General features: G+C 39.3%; 1 protein-coding gene across 2 annotated transcripts in view; it reads left to right on the forward strand.

The window, feature by feature from the left end:
• The window catches only part of LOC150076561 (uncharacterized), a 94,250-nt gene that overhangs the window by 70,965 nt on the left and 2,607 nt on the right, over window positions 1-20,678 (forward strand). For both annotated transcript variants that reach the window (XM_090387416.1, XM_090387415.1), the window contains 2 exons: window positions 3,883-3,998; window positions 5,207-7,291. In XM_090387416.1, coding sequence (XP_090243542.1) covers window positions 3,883-3,998; window positions 5,207-7,291 — 2,201 coding nt within the window. The remainder of the gene's footprint in view (window positions 1-3,882; window positions 3,999-5,206; window positions 7,292-20,678) is intronic.

Here is a 20,678-nt window from a genome sequence, read left to right on the forward strand (position 1 = left end):
AAACAACTACTTAAGGCCCCGATCAGAGGGGGCCCCAAAATCACTGTTTCAAAAACAGTTTTTTAATATTTTTAACGGAAACTGAACTTTCTGCCCGCCAAGGTCAATGAACTTTACTTGAAGATTAATTTGAATTTACGTGTTTTTCAAAAATGGTTTTGCCGATTTTGATGAAATTTTATTAGTTCTTATGCCATATAATTTGTTTCTTTTGTTCTCACAATAAAATGAAATTGAAAATGTTCTTTTAGTTTTTTTCTTTAGATGGGGCCCCCAAATTCCATTTTGCCTTGGGGCCCATGAAGGTATAACGCGCCACTGCCGAGGTGGCATTTTTTTTTATGCCATTTGGATGATAAAATTCTGCACTATCTTAACTGCTCGGAGCTCCTACCAGTCACTGCTCTATTTTTTCCCCTCGCCTCTCCTTATCCCTCCTCCTCAGGTCGGCTAACCACAGCTCCGATTGAAGGTCTTTAGAAATTCCTCAAGTCATCGATGAATTATAAATACCTGCCGTGTATTCATGTATGTAAGATGGACTCGAACCCAGACCGCTCCAAACTAGTGGTGAAATCACCAAGCTTTCATTATTCATCAATGACGAGCTGAAAGAGGTAACATGAATGGAGAAAAAAAATCAAATTTCACGCTTGGAGATGTCAATGAACTACTTGACTGTGTAAGCAAAGTGCTTCTGCCACAAGGACACTTATACAGTGGGACTGATGAAACAGTTTGTTAATGCCATAGATAAAGAAGGAGGCTGTTTTTGGCACATCATTTCAAAATTTCCTGAGATAACTCCACGCTGGATTGACCACAAATCAGAGCCGGTTAAAAGATGATTTCGAAACTTCATGGTCTGAGAATGAAGCTTGGATAACATTCAAAGTGTTGCGAAAAACTTCGGGCATTTATAAATAAAAGAAGTTCGAGAAGATTGTGAGCAACACGCTTACTAGTTTCAAAACATAATGTTGCAACGTGAGCGTAAAGGTTCATTTTCTGTGCAGCCATTTTGAATACTTTCACGCAGTCTTGACGTAGTGATTGAAAGACACTGGAGAACAAAAAGAGATACTAGGGGAAATTGATAACATATCATTATTCATCTGAAATATTCAGTATTGGGGATGGATTACTTCCAGAATAAAGCGAATTTTTAAAATTTCTAAATATAGGTTTTACTTCGCCATTTCAAACATTCATTTTCACATAATGAGCTGTAAAAATGAACTCGTGGTTTCTTTTGGGACAGCTGAAAAATTCTGTTTACAGTACAAGAGGAGCAGTTGGTAGTATTTTGAATTCCGGTGTTTATTTTCCCCTTCTCACTTTGTAAAACTTTAAGCACAAAAACTGTACCTCAAATTAAACATAACATCAAGTTGTCTGTCCAATTAATCCTTTCCAGAAGAACACACCATAATTCTAAATTGGCTATCTTTTTTGTCTCCTGCAGTTTGATGAAAAGCAACAACAATCCGGACTGCTCAACATGGGTTGTCTTCTGTAAGATAATAGATTTAAAATTTAAAGAGAAGAGAAAAAAAAACTATACATCACTAGAAGTTTATAAATATACACCGAGTTCACTTTGCACGTGTAAGAATGGACTAGTCTGTGACGTTGGTGAAGGCTCAAATAGATTGCAGTTTGCACAATCCAGCAGTTTGAGTGTCTGCGAGGAAGAATGAGTTATTGGGATCTTTTCGACTTCGCTCGTGGAATGATTGTGGGGACATAAGCTTTCAGGTGGAGCAGCAATTAAAGACTATTAGGTTTTAGAACCCACCTTTAGACGAAACTAAAGGGGAGGGTCGAAACGTGGCGTCAGCTGTCATGATCGGTGAGCACTGCTTGGCAGCGAAAATCCGGTGGTGATGGGCTATTGGTGGGGCTCTGCTCTTTTAATGCCCCTTGTCACAATCGCGAGCATTTGCCCAATGGTAATCCAACAGTGGCCTCGAGGCCAGCGTCAGCAACAATCCCACGTCGTGTTAGCAATCAATTCCGATCCACTTTTATCTTACACATGCTGAGCCAGTGTCAGCAATCCCATGTCATGCCATGGCGCAATGTCAGCAGTCTCAATCAGGTTGTGGTTCGTCTCTGAGAGGCTCCTATAAGGCCAAGGCGCAATGTCAGTAGTCTAATGCTGTCTGGACACATTCAACCAGCTATGACCATCAATCTGACAATGAGCGGGCATTAGGAGAAACATTGTGCATTACCTAATACCTTGTGGGGTATCAGGTAGATGCTGCTAATGCAAAGCCAACTCAATGTATATAAACATATATCTCCGCGTAAATCAAAATTCTGAAGTTGTAGATCTCTGGCTTAAAAATTAAATCGCCACGACCAGTGACCAAGTCTTTATCATCCTTCACACAGAAGTTCTTTCCATAAAAATACTCAAGTATATTTCAAAGAGTTGAACGTATTTTGCTTGCTGAATCTGCCTTCAAAAGCAAACAAAACCAGCCTTTTTCAACTAAAAGTGATAATATTTTGGAAGGCAATTCATGACCATTTTTTCTGAAAAAAGACCGTTTTGTTGAATTAATGCGCTGCAACCGAAATGGCATTTAAGTAGTAATCGTGCTGTTCTTATGATGTTTATGGAAATACTAAGTTTTCAATGTTAGAATTTTGCTACACTACGAAACTAGTTGGATTTTCAAGCAACCTCTTCTATTTGAACCAGTGCGCCTGCATATTTATTGAAATATTATACAACAAGCCATTAATGCAATAGATAATTTCGCAATCAAGTTGCTATATATATATATATATATATTTCTGATAAACATTCCTAATCAGCCTCCTCTAAGAAATAAATGGCCATCCTAGATAACCCTTAGATCACTGTACTTTTAATGCTGCCTTTGAGTGGGTTTATCTGATGACCCGTGCGCTAATTTCGCTTCTTGTTCAGCCATTCGCATATTGCAGCTCAATCTTTGATATCCAAACGTATTCAGCTTTAAATACTTTTTTCCCTTAAACACTCTTCGGGGTCACGGGGAATAAGGCGTTACTGTTGACCTATACAGTGTAAAATTTCTGCTCCTTTTACAAGGACTTCAGATATCTGATCACCGTCATAATTGTCAAAGTTGACTAACCATAGCGAAGTGACTTGAATTCCGAAGTATGACATTAGCACAGTTGGTAGGATCGCCGTCCTCCCCACGCCGGGTGGAAAAGAGCAGAGTTCGAATCCCGTCGATGACGCGAGGAATTTTTATGGGCCTTTCTCATAACGTAGTTGAGTTAGTCGGGGTCATGCGAGTGGTGTGGTTTTTCATCCCGGTAACTCGGGGTTTCCTGCAAAGAAACAGAAAATCGACCTTAGAACACGGGCAATTTAAAAGACAGTAGTTGATGCGCCTAAAACAATTAGCATTTCAAAATAAAATACAGATGACTCAACCGAACAAGTTTTCTTCGAAACAATTCGTGTTTCATATATATATATATATATATATATATATATATATACACAAAATAAAAATTTTGGGGCTGTCTTTTTCTTGTCGCTTGCCCACAATTCCCACAGACAATGAAATTATCAAAAACATTTGATCAGTATTTTTCGATTTTTTTCCCCAGGCATAAATATTCTTTTCAAAAACCATGGAACTTTGCGATTGGATCTACTGCATTTAAACTTGAACGAAAAAAACGCTATGATGTTTAAGATCTAGCGTGGCCCCAGAATCGAACGTACTGAATAACTGGAGATATGTGGGATTCAACATAAGAAACCGACAAAATTCCAATCATAAGCAAAGATACTCTTCGATACAGACAATATTCTTTCTGTTATGTAGGCAGAAGTGTACATTTTAACGATAAAATCTTCATTTTCAGGTCAACCCTTCCCGCTGGCACCCACCCGTTATTCGCCTAGCGTGCCTTTATCGGAAGCAGATTCTTTTCATCCAAAGAGGAGAAGAAAAAAGAGGAGAGGAAGATTTGGCGAAGAGGTAAATATTGTTTCAAAAATAATTCCCGGATATGGGAATTATTTTCGATATACTTTATATAAAATAGACACTGGAGATTATTTTAGCAGCTGAAGATTGGGGTTGTCCAATAACTAATTGGGCGATCTCAATCCACACCGCTGCTCCCGAGGGTATAGCTAAGGAATCGATCAAGTTAGTTAACTGAACTTTTCTTTTTCTGTGATTAACAGAAGCGAAAAGTAAACTTATTATCACTCTACCAATTAATACTAATTAACTGTAAATATATAAAAATAATTATATATTTATTCACAACGTTTTGCTTTGTAATCAATACCAAGTGAAATGCAATGAAATTTTAATAAAATAATCATAAATGCTGTAGTATTATAATTTTGCTTATTTCTTTCTAAATTTTAATAATTTGAATTAAGATTATTACTATATTTAATACACTGTAATACCACATGAAATTAATATAGTTTAAGCTATTCGCCTAAACTACCATACATTAAGGTGAAGTTTCAGGCATTTTACCGATACCTATCATCAGAACTTTTGAATTTTTAATTTCAAATTTTCTTTCCTTTCTTGAATTTCATAAAAGAAAATTCTTTCTGAATTTTAATAAAAATTTAAATATAAAACAGACATGTTATAACGTATTATGACGTATTTAATGTCTGCCGATTAATATGACAAGCAAATAATTCATGTATTTAATAAACTGATAACAAAAAGCGAGAAAAATCGACTTTCGTGCGCGAATCAAGAATATTCTTTTCTGCGCATTCTCCACATTATACAGTATACCTATGCGATATGCTTTAAAAAATAAATAGCAATACTTTTTCGGATTTCGACTGTTCCGATTTTAATGAAGTCGGGAAAGATATTTTAAATGAAATTGCATTCCTGTTAAAGCATCACTTTAACAGGAATGCAATTATTCAAATATCATTCACAAACAGGGGTGCCGCTGGTTTTAATTTTTAAGTGAATTAATTAGAAATTTATTATCAGAATCTGTAATGAAAGCGACCCGCGTGTCCATTAATATGTCATAATGTTCTTGTATTTTCTCCATATTGTGAATTACTTTAATCTTACGTGGTCTTCCCGGAGTGTAAACAGAATTTTTAAAGTCTGGAATATTGGGAACTGCTTTAAAATTTAATGCATTATTTACGTGTTCAACACAATCTAATATTTCGATTCTTTTACAGGATGACGGCTTCGAAGAAACGTGGGGCTCATCCACATCATTGACCAGTTCTGCCAATTCAGTACAGACAACCATTAGTCTCAGCAGTAGGGACATCCTTATACCGCAAACATCGAGGAAAAATCAAATTATTGGCGATATTCACGGTAGAAAAGAAGTCCCCTCTTCCAGTGGCAGAAGCAGATGGATATGCAACGAAAAGGAAGTTCCCACATCTCTTGAAGCTTTTGCAACTGATCTCCTTCACCAAGCTCAACTGGAAGCATATCAGCACATCAGTCACAAAATGAATGGATATGCTGCTCAGCCCGATACTGGAAATTCACTACAAGGTGCACTTTCCGCGCAAGATCTTCAGCAGAGTGCTGAAAGTTTAATGGTGAACAGGCACGAACTTCTTGAGAAGCCGCCGGACACCTATGAGATAGAGAATAATATAAGTGACTGTCAAATTGAAAACATCCCCCTAGAGAATGATAAAGACTCCAATAATAATAAGCGCCTACAGGAAGCTAGAAGAAATTCTGAACTTGCGATGGACAGTAAAACAATTGATACCACAGAATCTATTAAAACAAATGGTGCTCATCGACAAGACAGGGAATCGTGTAACGAAAGCAATGTAAGTTTATCAGAAATGCCATCCGAAGTCTCAGAAATTGGCGATTGCTCGCAGTTAGTGCCATCTACTGTCCCAAGTAACGTTATAACTGATCTTTCGCAGACCAAATGCGAGGCTGAAACCATCGATTCAGAGTATGCGCTTTCGAATTATAATGAGAGTTCCTTCAAAGACGCATCGAATGAGCATCAATACTGTACATCCTGTGCCTCAGTAAATGACGATGATTGCGATCAATCCACTGTGCAACTGAGAAGTCCTCTAGAATGGAGTGGAAAAGAAGAATCCTTGCCTACAAAAGAGGTTCAAGATTGTATCAAAAAAGATCCTTCGCTTGATAAGCAGCGTTCTGAAGACCTGTCTCAATCTTCCGTGTGCCACACTATTGAAAGTACGGACAATAAATCATTGTCAGAGCGTGTTTTGGTTGGTAGCCTGACAAGTGGATCTTCATCAACTGAATTTCCACCAGAATGGAATGGAGAAAAGACCGAACACAACAAGGAGGATTCTACCTTAACAACAGGAAAAAGCTCCCGAAATGATAGAAAAGAAGTGGTAGTAACATCAAATCTTGGTACTAAGCGCGTGTTTGAAGTGATACGAGTACCCACCAATAGTCCAGTTGAAGAGAATATCAAAAACAGAGTGGCTGCTCTTCCAGATTTGCCAATCGACTCAAAACAAAAGGTAAACGTGCCATTACGTGGAGCTACTCTTGCCACAGATTCGAGTGGTGACAAAAATGACCCAACATCCAACAAGCAAACGGAGGATTCTTCTTTCAGTTACCTATCTGAAGCTCTGATCCGAGAAACAGAAATTGAACTGAGCAGGTTAAAACAACTCACCTCTAGGAATACACTGCCACCAAACCAATCTATCTACAAGCTGGCTTACGATGAGTGCGTTTCCGATCAGTCAGATTCAGAAGATATCGATCCTCCTTCCCACGCTACCGAGAAGAAACACATGCACTCTCCAAACCCACCAAATAATTTTAATCCTGCACAGTCCGAGATTATTGTGCACGAAGCTGATAGCGACACTGGGTCAGAAGATGTTGAACTGTTGCCTCACCGTTACGAAAGCAATACGGAACGACATCTGTACGTCAACAAACTCTCTCTAGCAGCTGAGTTACTCCGGACTAAAGAAAACTTACCGTATGACAGTGATTTTAAGAGAGTTATTGACGAGGAACATGCAGAAACAAAACCTGAACTAACACCAGTATTGGAGAATTATTATGGCTATCGTCACCAAACAGTGCAAAACCGACAACCAAAGTCAATAGGGGCAGATAACCCTGCCTTCGTCGAAGATTCCTCGTCTGGAGCGGGACAGCACAGGAGCTCCGGAATCAGTACCGCAGACAGTGGTGTTCAGTCAGAAGACTCGGAAGACGAAGTAGCAGAAGAAGCGAAAGAAGACAGTGGGAAATTTGCCACTTCCGAGGAAGAGGTTAGTATTGGAGATTTCGTTTGCGATTACTATTATAAGCGTTCTGCCAGGGGGAGATCCACGCATACACTAGCCCTCCTCATCTCCAACTCCTGTTTCAATTCATCCATTACAATCTCCCTCTGGGTCTGTATCCCTGAACTTTTCCCACCATAACATAGTTCATCAATCTCTCACTGGCAATGCATGTCCAATCCAATTTCTCTTCCGCCTTCTTCAGTCCAAAGTCTCTTCTCACCAACCCTTCTCGAAACTATATGTGAATATTTCGTTTGCGATGTGGTAGATGGTATAATAATTAGCCATAATATCATCAGGGGCGGAATTCCGTTATTTAACAACAGAAAAAGTTTATTGATTCAATTAATGTGGATCTGAATCAGGATTATGTATTTGTTTTAATCAATTGAATGCCGAGGAGTACGCTTCTTATATTCAGAATATACTCTAGAGAGCACTATATGACTCGGCAAGGAAAAAGAGGAGACTTAATAAAATTGTGCCTTGGTGGAATAATGAATTAGCCTGTATGAGAAAAGTGTTTAAGGCAAGGAAACTTTATGAGAGATACAGGGTTTGAGGGAAAGTGGAATCTTTATACTTTAAGCAAATGTATAGAAATAAGATAAATCAATATCACCATGCTACTGCTGCCAATAAATTAGATTTTTGGAAAAACCTGGTCCAGGGGGCTGGTAATACTGATCCGTTGGGCCTGTTTTATAAATTAGTGACAAATAAATTGCAGGTAAGTCCTATACTACCCACAATTAAGAGTGGGGGTATTGAAACTAAGGATTGGAATTCAACTGCAGACTTAAGGTCAGCAGCTTTTCCCACAGGATATGCCTGAAAGTGATACAGGTGAGCAAGCTCTAATAAGACATTTAAATCTAAATTATGTAGGGAGTGCTGATAATTAGTTGTTTACTGAACTTCAATTGAAGCTGATAAGTCAGACTCTCAATATTCATAAAACAACCCACAAATTATTTTAAACATCTTTAATAAGTGTTACCTTTGAGGTGTTTTTCCTGGCATTTGGAAGGTTGCTTTAATAAAGTTGCTTTTTAAGCAAGGTAAGGAGGTCACTGATCCAAGGGCATACAGGCCGATTTCCTCCTCCCAGTTTAGCCAAAATTTATGAAAGATTATTGCTATTAAGGTTATCAGATTGCTTGACAACCATAGGTTTTAATTACCATTTCAGTATGGATTTCAAAAGCAGTATTCAACAGAGGATGCTATTGAGGATTTGGCAGAATACATCAATGGATTAGTTAGTAAGTACGTTCTGGCCTTTGAGGAAGTGTGTGGCATCAGAGCATACTGCTATCTTTAAGACAAGTTAATTGCCCTGACCTACTGTATAAATCCATAGTTAGTAATCTTACTGGTGGAAGATTGTGATCAAGTCACAGCATATGAATATTCTAAATTTGTAAGTTGTGGGTGCCCTGAGGGTTCCGTCCATGTTCTGGAATCTTCGGTTATATTTGTCGTTAAGTGAGTTAAGTAAATTATAAAAAAAAAAAAAAAAAAAAAAAAAAACCTATTCAAAAGCATTTGGTAATTTTCAAAATTGGTAGAACTGTTTCTACTAATGCCTTGCAGGTTCTGTTGGGCTTCATGCCTCTTGATCTGTTTATAGCGTACAGAGTTTTAGCTATTTTTAAGGTAGGGTAAATTTTATCGGTTATGTATCTGACAACTGTAGACTGTAGTAGGGAGAAAAAGAAAATAATGAGCTATTTGTTAAATGTTGGCAGAATATATGGGATAATAGTGGTACAGGGGTAGTGACATGACCCTTCATGCCTAAGGCATCCTTTGTGTTAGATAATAAGATTATCTAGCATCTTTGCGTACACATTTTTATGTAACATGAGGGTGACTCAAGACGACGCACTTACGTAAATTTTAAAACAAGAAACTAAAAATAAGCATATACGCGCGTGCGCACGGCCACTTTATTATACACTTCGTTCCACACATGCTCAATTGGGTTGAGATCTAATGACTGGGAGCCACTGCAGTAAACAGAATTCACCCTTTTCTTCCTGGAACCAGTGATGTTCCATTTTGGCCTTGTGATATGGCGCATTATCCTGGTGGATGAACATGATCAAAAACAATTCCATAAAATCAGTGGCATCGAAATGTTGCTCCACTGGTATGAAGGAAGCCCAATGTGCACTGCGAAAACACTCCCCACACCACTAGCCTCCACTGTTGATACCTGACAGGATGAGTCCACGGACTCTTACTGTTTTCGCCATATTCTGATCCTCCCAACAGCGAGAAACAACATAAACAGGTACTCTAAAGACCAAGAAACGTTTTTCGAATTGTGAAATACCCGATGTTGCTGTTCCTCAGCCCACCTTGTTGTGTTTTGCTGACCACAGTGGAACTCTGGTTGGGTTGTCGGCTACAACAACCACCATTTGACAAGATAAAAGTTGTGTGTTCTGAAATGCTTCTTTAGCTACAATTGTTGTACTGGGTTTTTGTTAGAATAATTATAGCCTTTCTTTTATCCTGCACGAGGTGATCGGCCTCCGTTGGCCTCTCGTATCAACGAACTATTTCCAATCGGATCACAGGATTATCTTTGGCTGGATTTTATGAATATTGAACGAATCTTCATAAAATTGGGCCAATACACTCTAGACAGTCGTCAGCAGGATTTCAGCTTCCGAGATACTCATAATGATCCGTCTGAACAGTACACATACAGCATCCGTCTGTATCGGCCCTCCTGCTTTATATCGTAGGGTACTGCTATCGAGGGAAGCGTCATTTCGTAAAAAGAATGGATGGACGTAACTTGCAAACTAATAAATTGGCCGGTGAGTGTGCATGACCAACATATTACTAAATATGTTAGCAATACCATCAAGATCAATTCAGGACCAGAAACTAATAATCATGAGTTATTGTTATTAGCAAAGGCATATTATGCAAGAAAGCAAGCTTATATAGTATAGAATCAACCAAAAAAAAAAAAAAAAAAAAACCCTCATTTCATCGATCCACTCGCTCAAAATGTTTGTCTAGTTGACTCTATTCAAGCTATCAACTTCTGCAACAACAGATGGAAGTTTGTTCCAGCAATCAACCACCCGCTGGCTAAAGGCAACCTTCCACACATCTATCTTACAACTGTCTTCCTTCAATTTGAATTTATGCCCTCTCAGGTGATTATTCTGAGCAAGAGGAAAAATCACATCCGCATTGAGCAAGCTCAAATCATTCAAGGCCTTCTACACCTCAGTCAGATCACCTCGCAAGTGTCTAGTCTCGAGACACTGCAATTTGCAAAACTTAAGCCTTTCTTCGTAAGAGCATCCCTTTGTTCCATTCACTAATCTTGTTGCCCTTCTCTGTACTCGTTCCAACAGCTCTACATCCTTCTTGAAATGAGGCCTCCAGACCTGTATACAGTACTCTAGGTGTGGCCTGACCATTGCCGTATACAAGGGAATAATCACCTCCTTATCCCTGCTGGAAAAATTCCTGTATATCATTGACAATACTCCATGAGCTACTCTTGCAGCCCATCTGCACTGCTCAGAGAACTTCATATCTGCCTGCACAACCACCCCCAAGTCCCTTTCATTCTCTACCACTGTCAGTGTAGTACCACAGAGTTGATACGTTGCTCTGGGGTTGCTGTTTCCCATGTGTAGTACTTAACATTTGTCAATGTTAAACTGCAGTTGCCACCTCTCAGCCCATCTGCTCAACTTTTATAGATCCTGTTGCAGCAGCTTACTGTCATTAACAAACCTGCCGACCTTTGTATCGTCCGCAAACTTGGACATTACGCCTGATATATCAATAATAAATACAGAAAACAACAAGGGACCAAACAGTGAACCCTGCGGGATTCAACTAATAACATTAGTCCACGAACAGCAGTATCCATTTATTACCACTCTGTCTTCTCCCACTCAATCATCCCTTTATCCATAGCAGCAATTTTCCTTCAATGCCACAATTTGTGCAGCAGTCTTCCTTGTGCAACAGTATCAAAAGCCTTTCTAGTATCCAAATATTTGATATCAAAATTCTTTGCGACCAGTTCCTTTGTAACCACATAGTATCCAATCAAATTGGTCAGACAAGACTTCCCCTTCACAAACCCGTGCTGTGTGTGAGCTATAACTGAAGTCTTGTCTAGATGATCCTGCAGTGCTTCTTTAACCAGTGCCTCCATTAATTTCTCTGGAACAGAAGTTAAACTGACAGGTCTGTAATTACCTGTGTCGCCCTTTGATCCTCCTTTGTAAATGTGTGACATTTGCACATCTCCAGTCCGTGGGTACCTCCCACGAGTCCAAGAAGGTTTTCATAATTATGGCTAAAGGTTTGCTTACTTCCTTTGCTGTCTCCTTTAATATAACGGATTTGTAGCCCGTCGTCCTAGGAAGAACCCCTCACACAATAAATGAAAAAGGCCCGATTAATTTGGTGTAAGGAGCATGTAAAATTGACCCCCGAGCAGTGGAAGTCGGTTATTTTCTCGGATGAGAAGAAATTCAACCTGCATGGCTCTGATGGGAGACAAACGATTCGCCGTAGACGTGGTGAAGAATACCATCCAGACTGTATGGTGTCTACAGTGAAATTCCCTACCAGCCAAATTATATGGGGGGTATATTTCGTATCGCGGAGTAGGTCACCTGCAGTTTATAAAAGATTCCGTAAATGCCAATTGATACCTGGCTGGACCGTTCTTCCAACCATTAGAGACCATTTCAACCTGTCAATAACTGCATCTTTCAGGATGACTCTGCTCCTTGTCATCGAGGAGAGTGTAAGTAGACACTTATGTAGTTACTTTAGCTTCATTTCTGCATTAGAGGTTCGACAGTAATGTGATTACATTTGTTACAGATGAAAATATGGTTGGAAGAACGGTCCATTACAATTGTTAGCTGGCCAGAAAACAGCCTGGCCGGACTTGAATCCTAATGAGAACTGTTGGGATCGTGTGGAGTCTGCAGTTGCCAGAAAGAAGCAAGACCCTTCGTGAAGCCATAATTGGTGTTTGAAACCACGAACTAACAGTTGATTATCTTCAGAAATTGATCTTGTCAATGCCTCGCCGGTGTGTTGCTGTCATCAGGGCCAGAGGCGGTTCAACTAAATATTAGTTTGCATCTGGTGAACTTTTCATTTTGTTTTACATTTAAAATGATAAACTGGAGCAAATTGAGGGCTTCTAATAACATTTCAGCCACAATTGTCGTGTTTACCAAAACTGTTGTATAAAGGTTGCAAATTTTGAGAGTACCTGTGAAATATTACTTAGCTTTGCCTTAACTATTAATAAATATCTTTTGTTTATATTTCTATTTGTGTCATTAATGTAATATACCATCGCGAAAAAGTGTTAGAAATGTGAAATTCGTAGGTGATGCACTTTCTTTGAACACCAGTGTATTCTTGCACCCTTTCTATTTAATGTATCCCATCCCTGTAGAAGCAGTCTCTCCTGTCAAAAAATACAGACCAGGCTGGGAAAAATTCTACCCTTGAGCCTTGCACAATCTCTTCGGGGCTGAGTTGATCGACAAGGCTCTCATTAGTATTCAAGTTAACATTCAATACAACAAATCCGAAATTCCCTAGCATGTTTCATCTTTTCAGGACTATTCTTAATGTTTTCAGCTTCCAAAATGAGATTTCTTAGTTGGTTTTGAGTGGTAATTCATGCAGATAAAAATCATGGATTTCATGTGATCCCCACAGAAAGTAATCTGAGAGTATAAAGTCAGGTGATTCTGGTGATATTCCTAACCAACCTATCGGTTATTGTATTCCATATTGAAAAAAAAATAATAATAAAAAAAAACTCTACCGGAAAGGTGGGCTCGTGTACCATCGTTCATAAATTACATCCTTTGCCGAGTTTCAAGGAGAGGGTCTTCCAATAGTTCTTTCAAATTGTTTCTCAGAAAATGGGCCCCTAATGGGACCCAACGTTGTCCACACTCTGCCACGTGGAGGCAGATCAGGTTCACCAGTATTATAGTTATTTACTGTGGCAGGTCCTGTCACCTAATTTCCTGAGATTTTAGCGGCTAGGACCTAGAATAAAAAACGCTGTAGACAGGGGTCAGACAAAAGGAATACTATTTATGCGAATTGATGTTAAGTTTTTGGGTATAGAGCTCAAGCAATTTAGAGATTATTCGGACGTTAATAGTTGTAGCTGTTAGAGAGGGGAGAGACTGAAGGCTGGGGGAAAGAGATGAGGGATCCATAGAGAAGATTATCCCCAAATCAGTGGAGCAGGCCAATGTCCCACCAGAGAGAAAAGAGGGACGGTAAGGAGACCAGGAGTCACCTCCCCCTCCCGCGCGGGGAATGGAGGCAAAGGACCGTGACTAAGAAGGCCTAATGGTAGGAGCTGAGCTGTGCTGGCGGTTGTGTCACTCCTGCAGACGAATCAAGGAAGGAGTTGTTTTGCACTATTCCCGCCGAGGTTTACGGTTGAGCTAAAAGCTCATTGCCTGGCAAAAAGGTCTTGGGTAAACTTGGAAAAGGCGCAGTACTGTTGCTAGTGTTCCAGAAGATGGTTTTCTTGATCCTGAGAAAGGTAACGAATCTGTGTAATGAGAATGCGCCGGAGAAGTACTGACAACCTTGTGTGGGTTTAAGAACGTTTTGAGAGCTAAGGATTCCATTTTTGTAAAACATAATAATTCATCTGTAGACAGACACGGCCGAGAAATTGAGGATCACATGTACAATTCTTCACATATATAAATGCCAAGAAGAGCAGGACAAACCAGATCGGACCTTTACGTAAGGGGTTAGTATTAAATACACCAGCTGCCGTTGCAGATGAACTCAACAGTTATTTTGCATCGATATTTACAAATGAAAAGCCTTTTGTGGCAATGGAAAATTGTGGGAGCGAAGTTAAAAAATATGTAATTAATGATATTGAAATTTCGCAAGATTATTTAATGAAAAAACTTTCGAGCCTACAGACCTGTAAGGCTCCTGGAGTTGATGGAATATACCCTATAATCTTAAGGGAGGAGGCAAGCGAGTGCATTGAACCATTGAGGCTAATTATGCGAGCATCACTAGACTCTGGGGAGATTCCCTTGGATTGGAAAAGTGCAAATGTACCTCCCATACATAAGGGTGGCTCAAAGTGAAGTTGGAAATTATCGACCTGTCAGCCTGACTTCAGTGGTAGGGAAAATCATGGAGGCAATGATCAAGGGTGGAATTCAGGATCATTTGGATCGAATTGAAATTCTGAAGGATACTCAGCATGGTTTTGTAAAGGGAAAATCATGTTTAACAAATCTGGTTCGCTATTTCGAAAGGGTCACTCACGAGCTGGATTTAGGGAATAATTTCGACATTGTTTATTTAGATTTCAGCAAAGCTTTTGACTCAGTCCCACATGAGCGGTTGCTTTATAAGCTTGAACAGGTTGGAATCACTGGGAAAATCCTTAGATGGATAGAAGGATGGCTTCAGGGAAGGAGACAGAGGGTTGTGATAAATGGCTATTCCTCAGATTGGGTTGATGCAAGAAGTGGGGTTCCCCAAGGATCAGTATTGGGACCACTCTTGTTTTTAATTTTCATAAACGACATTGATGAAGGGATAAAGGGCGTGATGTCTAAATTGGTAGAGTAGTTAATGATCACTGTCAAGCTGAGCGTCTTCAGAGAGACCTAGATAGACTTCAGGAATGGTCAGAAAAATGGCAGCTGTGCTTTAATCCAACAAAGTGGAAGGTATTATACCTGGGAAACAGTAATCCCAAAAAAACTTATTCACTTGGTGGAGTTCAACTAAACTTATGGATACGTCGTTGCAAAAGAACTAAACCCAGTACTGGAGGAAAGGGACTTGGGTGTTACGATACGGTCAGACATGAAATTCTCTGAACATTGTAAACAGGTTGCAAGGAAGGCCCGCCCATGGTGTCCTATCGATGATCTATCGAACTTTTGCAAGTAGAGATAGGGACGTGATAATCCCATTATATAAGGCTTATGTTAGACCACACTTGGAATACTGTGTTCAGGTATGGAGACCGCACCTAAAGAAAGACATCGAGCTTCTTGAAAGGGTGCAAAGAAGGGTAACTCGCCTGGTGAGATCGGCAAAAGGGCGTCCTTATGAAGAAAGATTTCGAATATGTGGGTTGCAGAGTTTGGAAACTAGACACCTTAGAGGAGATTTGATTGAGGTGTTTAAGGCTCTGAGAGGCATCAGTAAAACGAATGAGGACGAAATTTTCAAGATTATAAATGATGCTAAACTAGGGGACATAAATTCAAGTTACGGGGGGAAATGTTTAGATTGGACTGCAGGAAGTTTTATTTTAGCCAGCGAGTTATAAATTACTGACCTTCGGGTAAGGAAAGCGCATAGGATGATAGATTTAATTTACTTTTTTTTTTATTAATTATCATTATTTATTTTTTTGTTTTCATCATTGTTTTGTTCGGATATATTTTTTTTTGGCTGGTGCAGCATAAGCCATAGGCTTTCTTGCACCATGCGGCCATTACTAATACAAGTACATTGCGTACCACTGAAAGAAGTTTCTCTCTTCATTCACATCTTATTACAACGATTCTTGTACAAGCGTACCGTGAAATGGATGCAGTTGCTGTTCATACATTGGTCTTGAGCCAAATGCCGATAAATCTGTTTGCCCGGATTAAGTGTACAAAGAATAAACCCAATATACGTCTCTATAAATGGACATCAAATTAAACTTTAACTCTCACAAGGACCTAGGTTTGGTGTGGGATTCAAACCTGTCTTTTCTGGAGCACTTCACGGAAGAAAGAAAAATTCTTTGCAGCCCTTTGGTCAGCTCGACAGGAACTAGTGAATTATGGCAGCAGTAAGCTGATAGCTAGGTTTGTCCGAACTTGTGTAATACCGGTGACACTCTACGCATCGGAAATCTGGTCCTCTGCCCCTCCAACCTAACTGCGGAAGTTCTTGGAGCTTGAGTACTGGCTTCTTCGATTCCTCAATAGGACTTCACGACATCCCCCTTACTATCTCTAGGTCTGTGCTACATTCGCTGGAATGACCCCTTGGAAGCAAATCATCATAAATCGCAACATAATTAGCCTCTCTGGGTTCATTTCGGGTAGGCTATATGCTTCCTCTGCATCAAGAAAACTCGGTTATTTCTTTCGCTTTCAGCGTTACTTTTCTTCTAAACAGCTATTTCGATAGCCTCATCATCCTGCCCAAGAATAACAAAAGAACTAACCGCGAAACATCTACGATCCAACTTGCCCTCAACCAAATAACCTCGCTCAGTCATATGTTCCCGGCAACCACAATTGGACTCTTGAACGACTTAAATATCAACACCGTGAGGAGATTTGCGTGGACAAGCCCTACAGATCAAAAGTTTTTGCTGATACTTTCACAATCTTGCAATTTTAAACCTTTCATTTCACCATCGCTTTCCACGGCTTCTGTGTTAGAGGATGATCTGCGCGCCTTCTCCTGTTCTGGACAGCATCTTGCCAGCATCCCCACACTCTTCTTAGTCGGACGCTGAATGTATTTAAAGTATTTAAGTTGAACATATTCTCTTAGTCTTCTTTAATTAATTTATTGACTAGATCTGTCTATCTTTTATATTACCCAATATAGATATTGTATTAATATGTTATCGTTGTGTATACCCTCCTAGCATTTACCTGAATTAAATAAATAAAAAATTCCCTCCATACATTTTTAGATGAAACTTTTACGTGACCTGAACAACCTTTTGGTACTTATGGATACGTCGTTGCAGTTGGATTTCAGGAGCACTAGGGCCATACTGCTGCGTGTATACTGTCTGTAAATTGCGTATGTTCTGTTGTCGATTTTCTGTTTTGATGGATGAAAATCACAGCTTTCAAAAGAATATGCTACCCTCGACTGAGACCGACTAATTCAGCCACGTTGTGGAAAAGGCCCATAAATATCCTTCCCGTCAACTACGGTGTGTGTCACAAATATTGCTTCCTCTGCATCAAGAAAACTGGGTTTTCTCTTTCGCTTTCAGCGTTACTTTTCTTCTAAACAGCTGTTCGGTCTGTACAAATCTCGAATCCGCCTAACTGGAATATTGTTCCCACATCTGAGGAAGTGCCCCATAACTTCTTTCAAGCCTCTAGACTCCATCCAAAAGAGAGTAGTTAGGTTAATTAATGACTAATCGCTTACAAATTCTCTCCATTGTTTCATACAATTCTGTTTCATGCCTTTTCTGTAGATACTTCCATGGGCACTGTTCTTCTGGATTAGCTTCCAGAATTTCCGCGCCCTCCCCTCCCGAACCAGTCTGAACGCTTACCACCACCACCATTCAGCATCGTTTTTCTGTTCAATTTGAAATTCACAGAACCAACTTTTCCTCATTTATTATTTGCTGTTTGCCTGATGGAAAAACTGGAACAACCTCCCTTCATACGTATTTCACGAAAATGAAAATCTACAGAAATTCAAGTGTGATATCAACATATATCTTCTTCCATATCCTCAACCATCAACGCACAAATGGATCTAAATACTATAGGTTCTTATGCCTGTCGTGCTTGGGATTTTCATTAAAAAAAAAAAAAAAAAAGTGTGTATGCACGCGCGCGTGTACACACCCATCCAATTATAAGTCGTTTTAGAATTATCCGTATGTTTACTGAAGGTTAGCAATCCTTGTGCAGAGTCATATTTATTTCCAAGGAAGGCATTTTATCTATTGGAACAGAATAAGGCAACTTACTTCCTAATTATTTATCTGTACTGGTACCCTCGCCTTGGAGATGATAAATTTAATTTTGATAATAAACTTATTTCGACTGATTGATCATTCCCGAAAATATTTTAAAAGCGATACACGTCCCTTGGCCTATCAAGCGTTCACTCATTCGCAGACAGTAAAGCTCCTTTTCCCTTGCACTTTTTCATACAGAGTATGTCTGCCACCGTAGCCGACTAGTCAGGCACAAGGGTGCATAAGTACACGTGCGTTGAGTGATCGGGGTTCAAGCTCGTAGCTGCTAAACACGGTGTTGTTTCTTGTATTCTCTCTACCTTGCGAACTCCTGATCGTGTGGTCGTCCCGGAGTAGAAACAGAAATTCTAAAACATAAGAAAGAAAAAAAAAACCCATTCAAAATAGATAAACTTGACATTCCTCTCTTTTTCGTTGAAAGCAAACTTGAAATTACTCCTATAGTTTCCTTCCTGAGATGGTTGACCTTTTGGAAGGCATGAAAGAAGTCACCCGGAGGGTTATCATCTAGTGAAAGCTGAGGTGAATAAGCTTAAATATGCACAGGTGCATTTTTCCAACAAAAACCAGGTTATTGTTTCGATTAAAGTGCGTTTTGACTAGTCAAATTTTTGGTCTGAACATTTACTTTGATTTTAGAATTTATCTCATTAATTCTTTAGACACATATGCAGCTGATCGAGGAAATGCTCTTTGAGTGGCATGCAGATGACCAAGGCCATGAGGAATCAGTATTTCTTCCTTGTACTTGCATGTATTCCAAGGTCGGTTTGCCTAATCCTCAAGATTAAATTTCTAATAAAAGGAAAAAAAAACACTTTTTTGCGAGACCGATTAACTCGGTCACAGTTTGTAAAAACGGCTCACTTTTCCGGACAGCATGGTATATTACATGAATACTCATATTTCGTGTATATAAATTATTCTTTATTTCATTTTACGCTATAATACATATAAGTAACGTTTTAACATCAAGTACACACATCCTGGAGAACGCTGTCCAAATAATTGAATGTATTCGGTACTCAGTCATAAAAGAAAACTTTAAAACAAAATTATACTTATCAACCGTCGCCCAATCAAATTTTAAACGGTATTCATTACATAAATACATGTTACATACCAAAGATAACAATGCATTGCAAAAAGTGGACACTTATGTAGACTTATATAGTACTGGAACCTAAACTCCCATGTTTCTAATACGCACTTGTGAGAAGCTCAGCAACAAATTTTGATCCTCCGCGAGTAGAAAGAATCCCACCAACATGTTCTTTAAAAACCATATCAAACAATCATGGTTCTTCCCCTGACGTTTTATACGGATCCCACCTGCTTCATGACGCCTGACTTCGCGAAAGGCATTATGACACATTCAGTAATTTCGAACTTCCCATCCCGGCACGTGCAATAATCTGATTATCCTCTAATAAGTGAAAAGCTAATTCGGTTATAGCTTGGCGTAATTTCTTGTTCAACTCGAAGCACACGCACTTATACTGGCACGAATGCTATCGATTGAGTCCCTATAAATAATGCCCGTGTTTCTATCTTGACTTTTAGCTTCTAAATTCACCACTCCATTATCACGTAAAACTAGAAGGTTTGTACATCAGTTTGGTGAATCTATTCCACACATTTTATTACAAAAAAGTATATTTTTAAATCCACAGATAATTTGAATACTTTCAGACAATAGCAGGTCCCACTGACGCAAGGGGTCATTTAGTTTGCTTCTCCCGTCCGCTGCAGTGGGGGGTGGAAGTGACTACGAAACACTGAACATTGGGCAAACTGAGACGTACTGCAGCACATCTGTTAGCAAAATGCTACATTGCGAGGCTTGGACTCGGGTGGTTATTTTCGGAAACTGTCTGGCGGATGCAATACGCGTCCTTCCATTGGGACACATTTTTGTGTTCACGTGCTACCTATTGAGTTACACGCCTCCTTGTTATTGTTAGCGATGATAAAATCACGCGCAAATACTAGAACTGCCACCCCCTCCGGGTTTTGTTGTTAAAACAGATTTTGCGAAAATTTTGCCTCAGATTTTAGATGTGATTTTTTAACGGGTCTCTTGTTTTATTTGATATAGTGATTAAAATTGAATTATTAAATCAAGTTTATTTTGGTCAAAATCTTGAACCGAAATGAAGTCAGTTTTGTTTATTGGGGGCTCAAAAATTCATTTATCATTTTAGATGGTCGCTCAGTCAAGTTCGAGAACCGCTACCTTAAAGGTGGGGGGGGGGGGGGGTCTAAATAAATTCATTTATTGTTTGTTGCATAGTAATTCTACCGTGTTAGAACCCATTAAATATAATTTTCTGAATGTTCATTTTTTAGTGGGGGGAAAAAAATCAGAGATTTGACATAGTAACCTAATATTACCGCAATATTGAATATACTCTCCTACTGCCTGGATAGACAGTAGGATGATGTAGTTACGAACAAAATATATATTTATTCAAAAATATATATAGTATTTCCTCCTTCCTCGGACCGTAATTGCTTTTAATGCGTTGTGGAAGGAACTAATTTCTGATACAAAGCTAATGGTGCTCCACTGAGTGCAGTCCACTC

The sequence above is a fragment of the Mastigoproctus giganteus genome, chromosome 13 (assembly GCF_048544385.1).
Source record: "Mastigoproctus giganteus isolate SK-2022 chromosome 13, ASM4854438v1, whole genome shotgun sequence".
Classification (NCBI taxonomy): Eukaryota; Metazoa; Arthropoda; class Arachnida; order Uropygi; family Thelyphonidae; genus Mastigoproctus; species Mastigoproctus giganteus.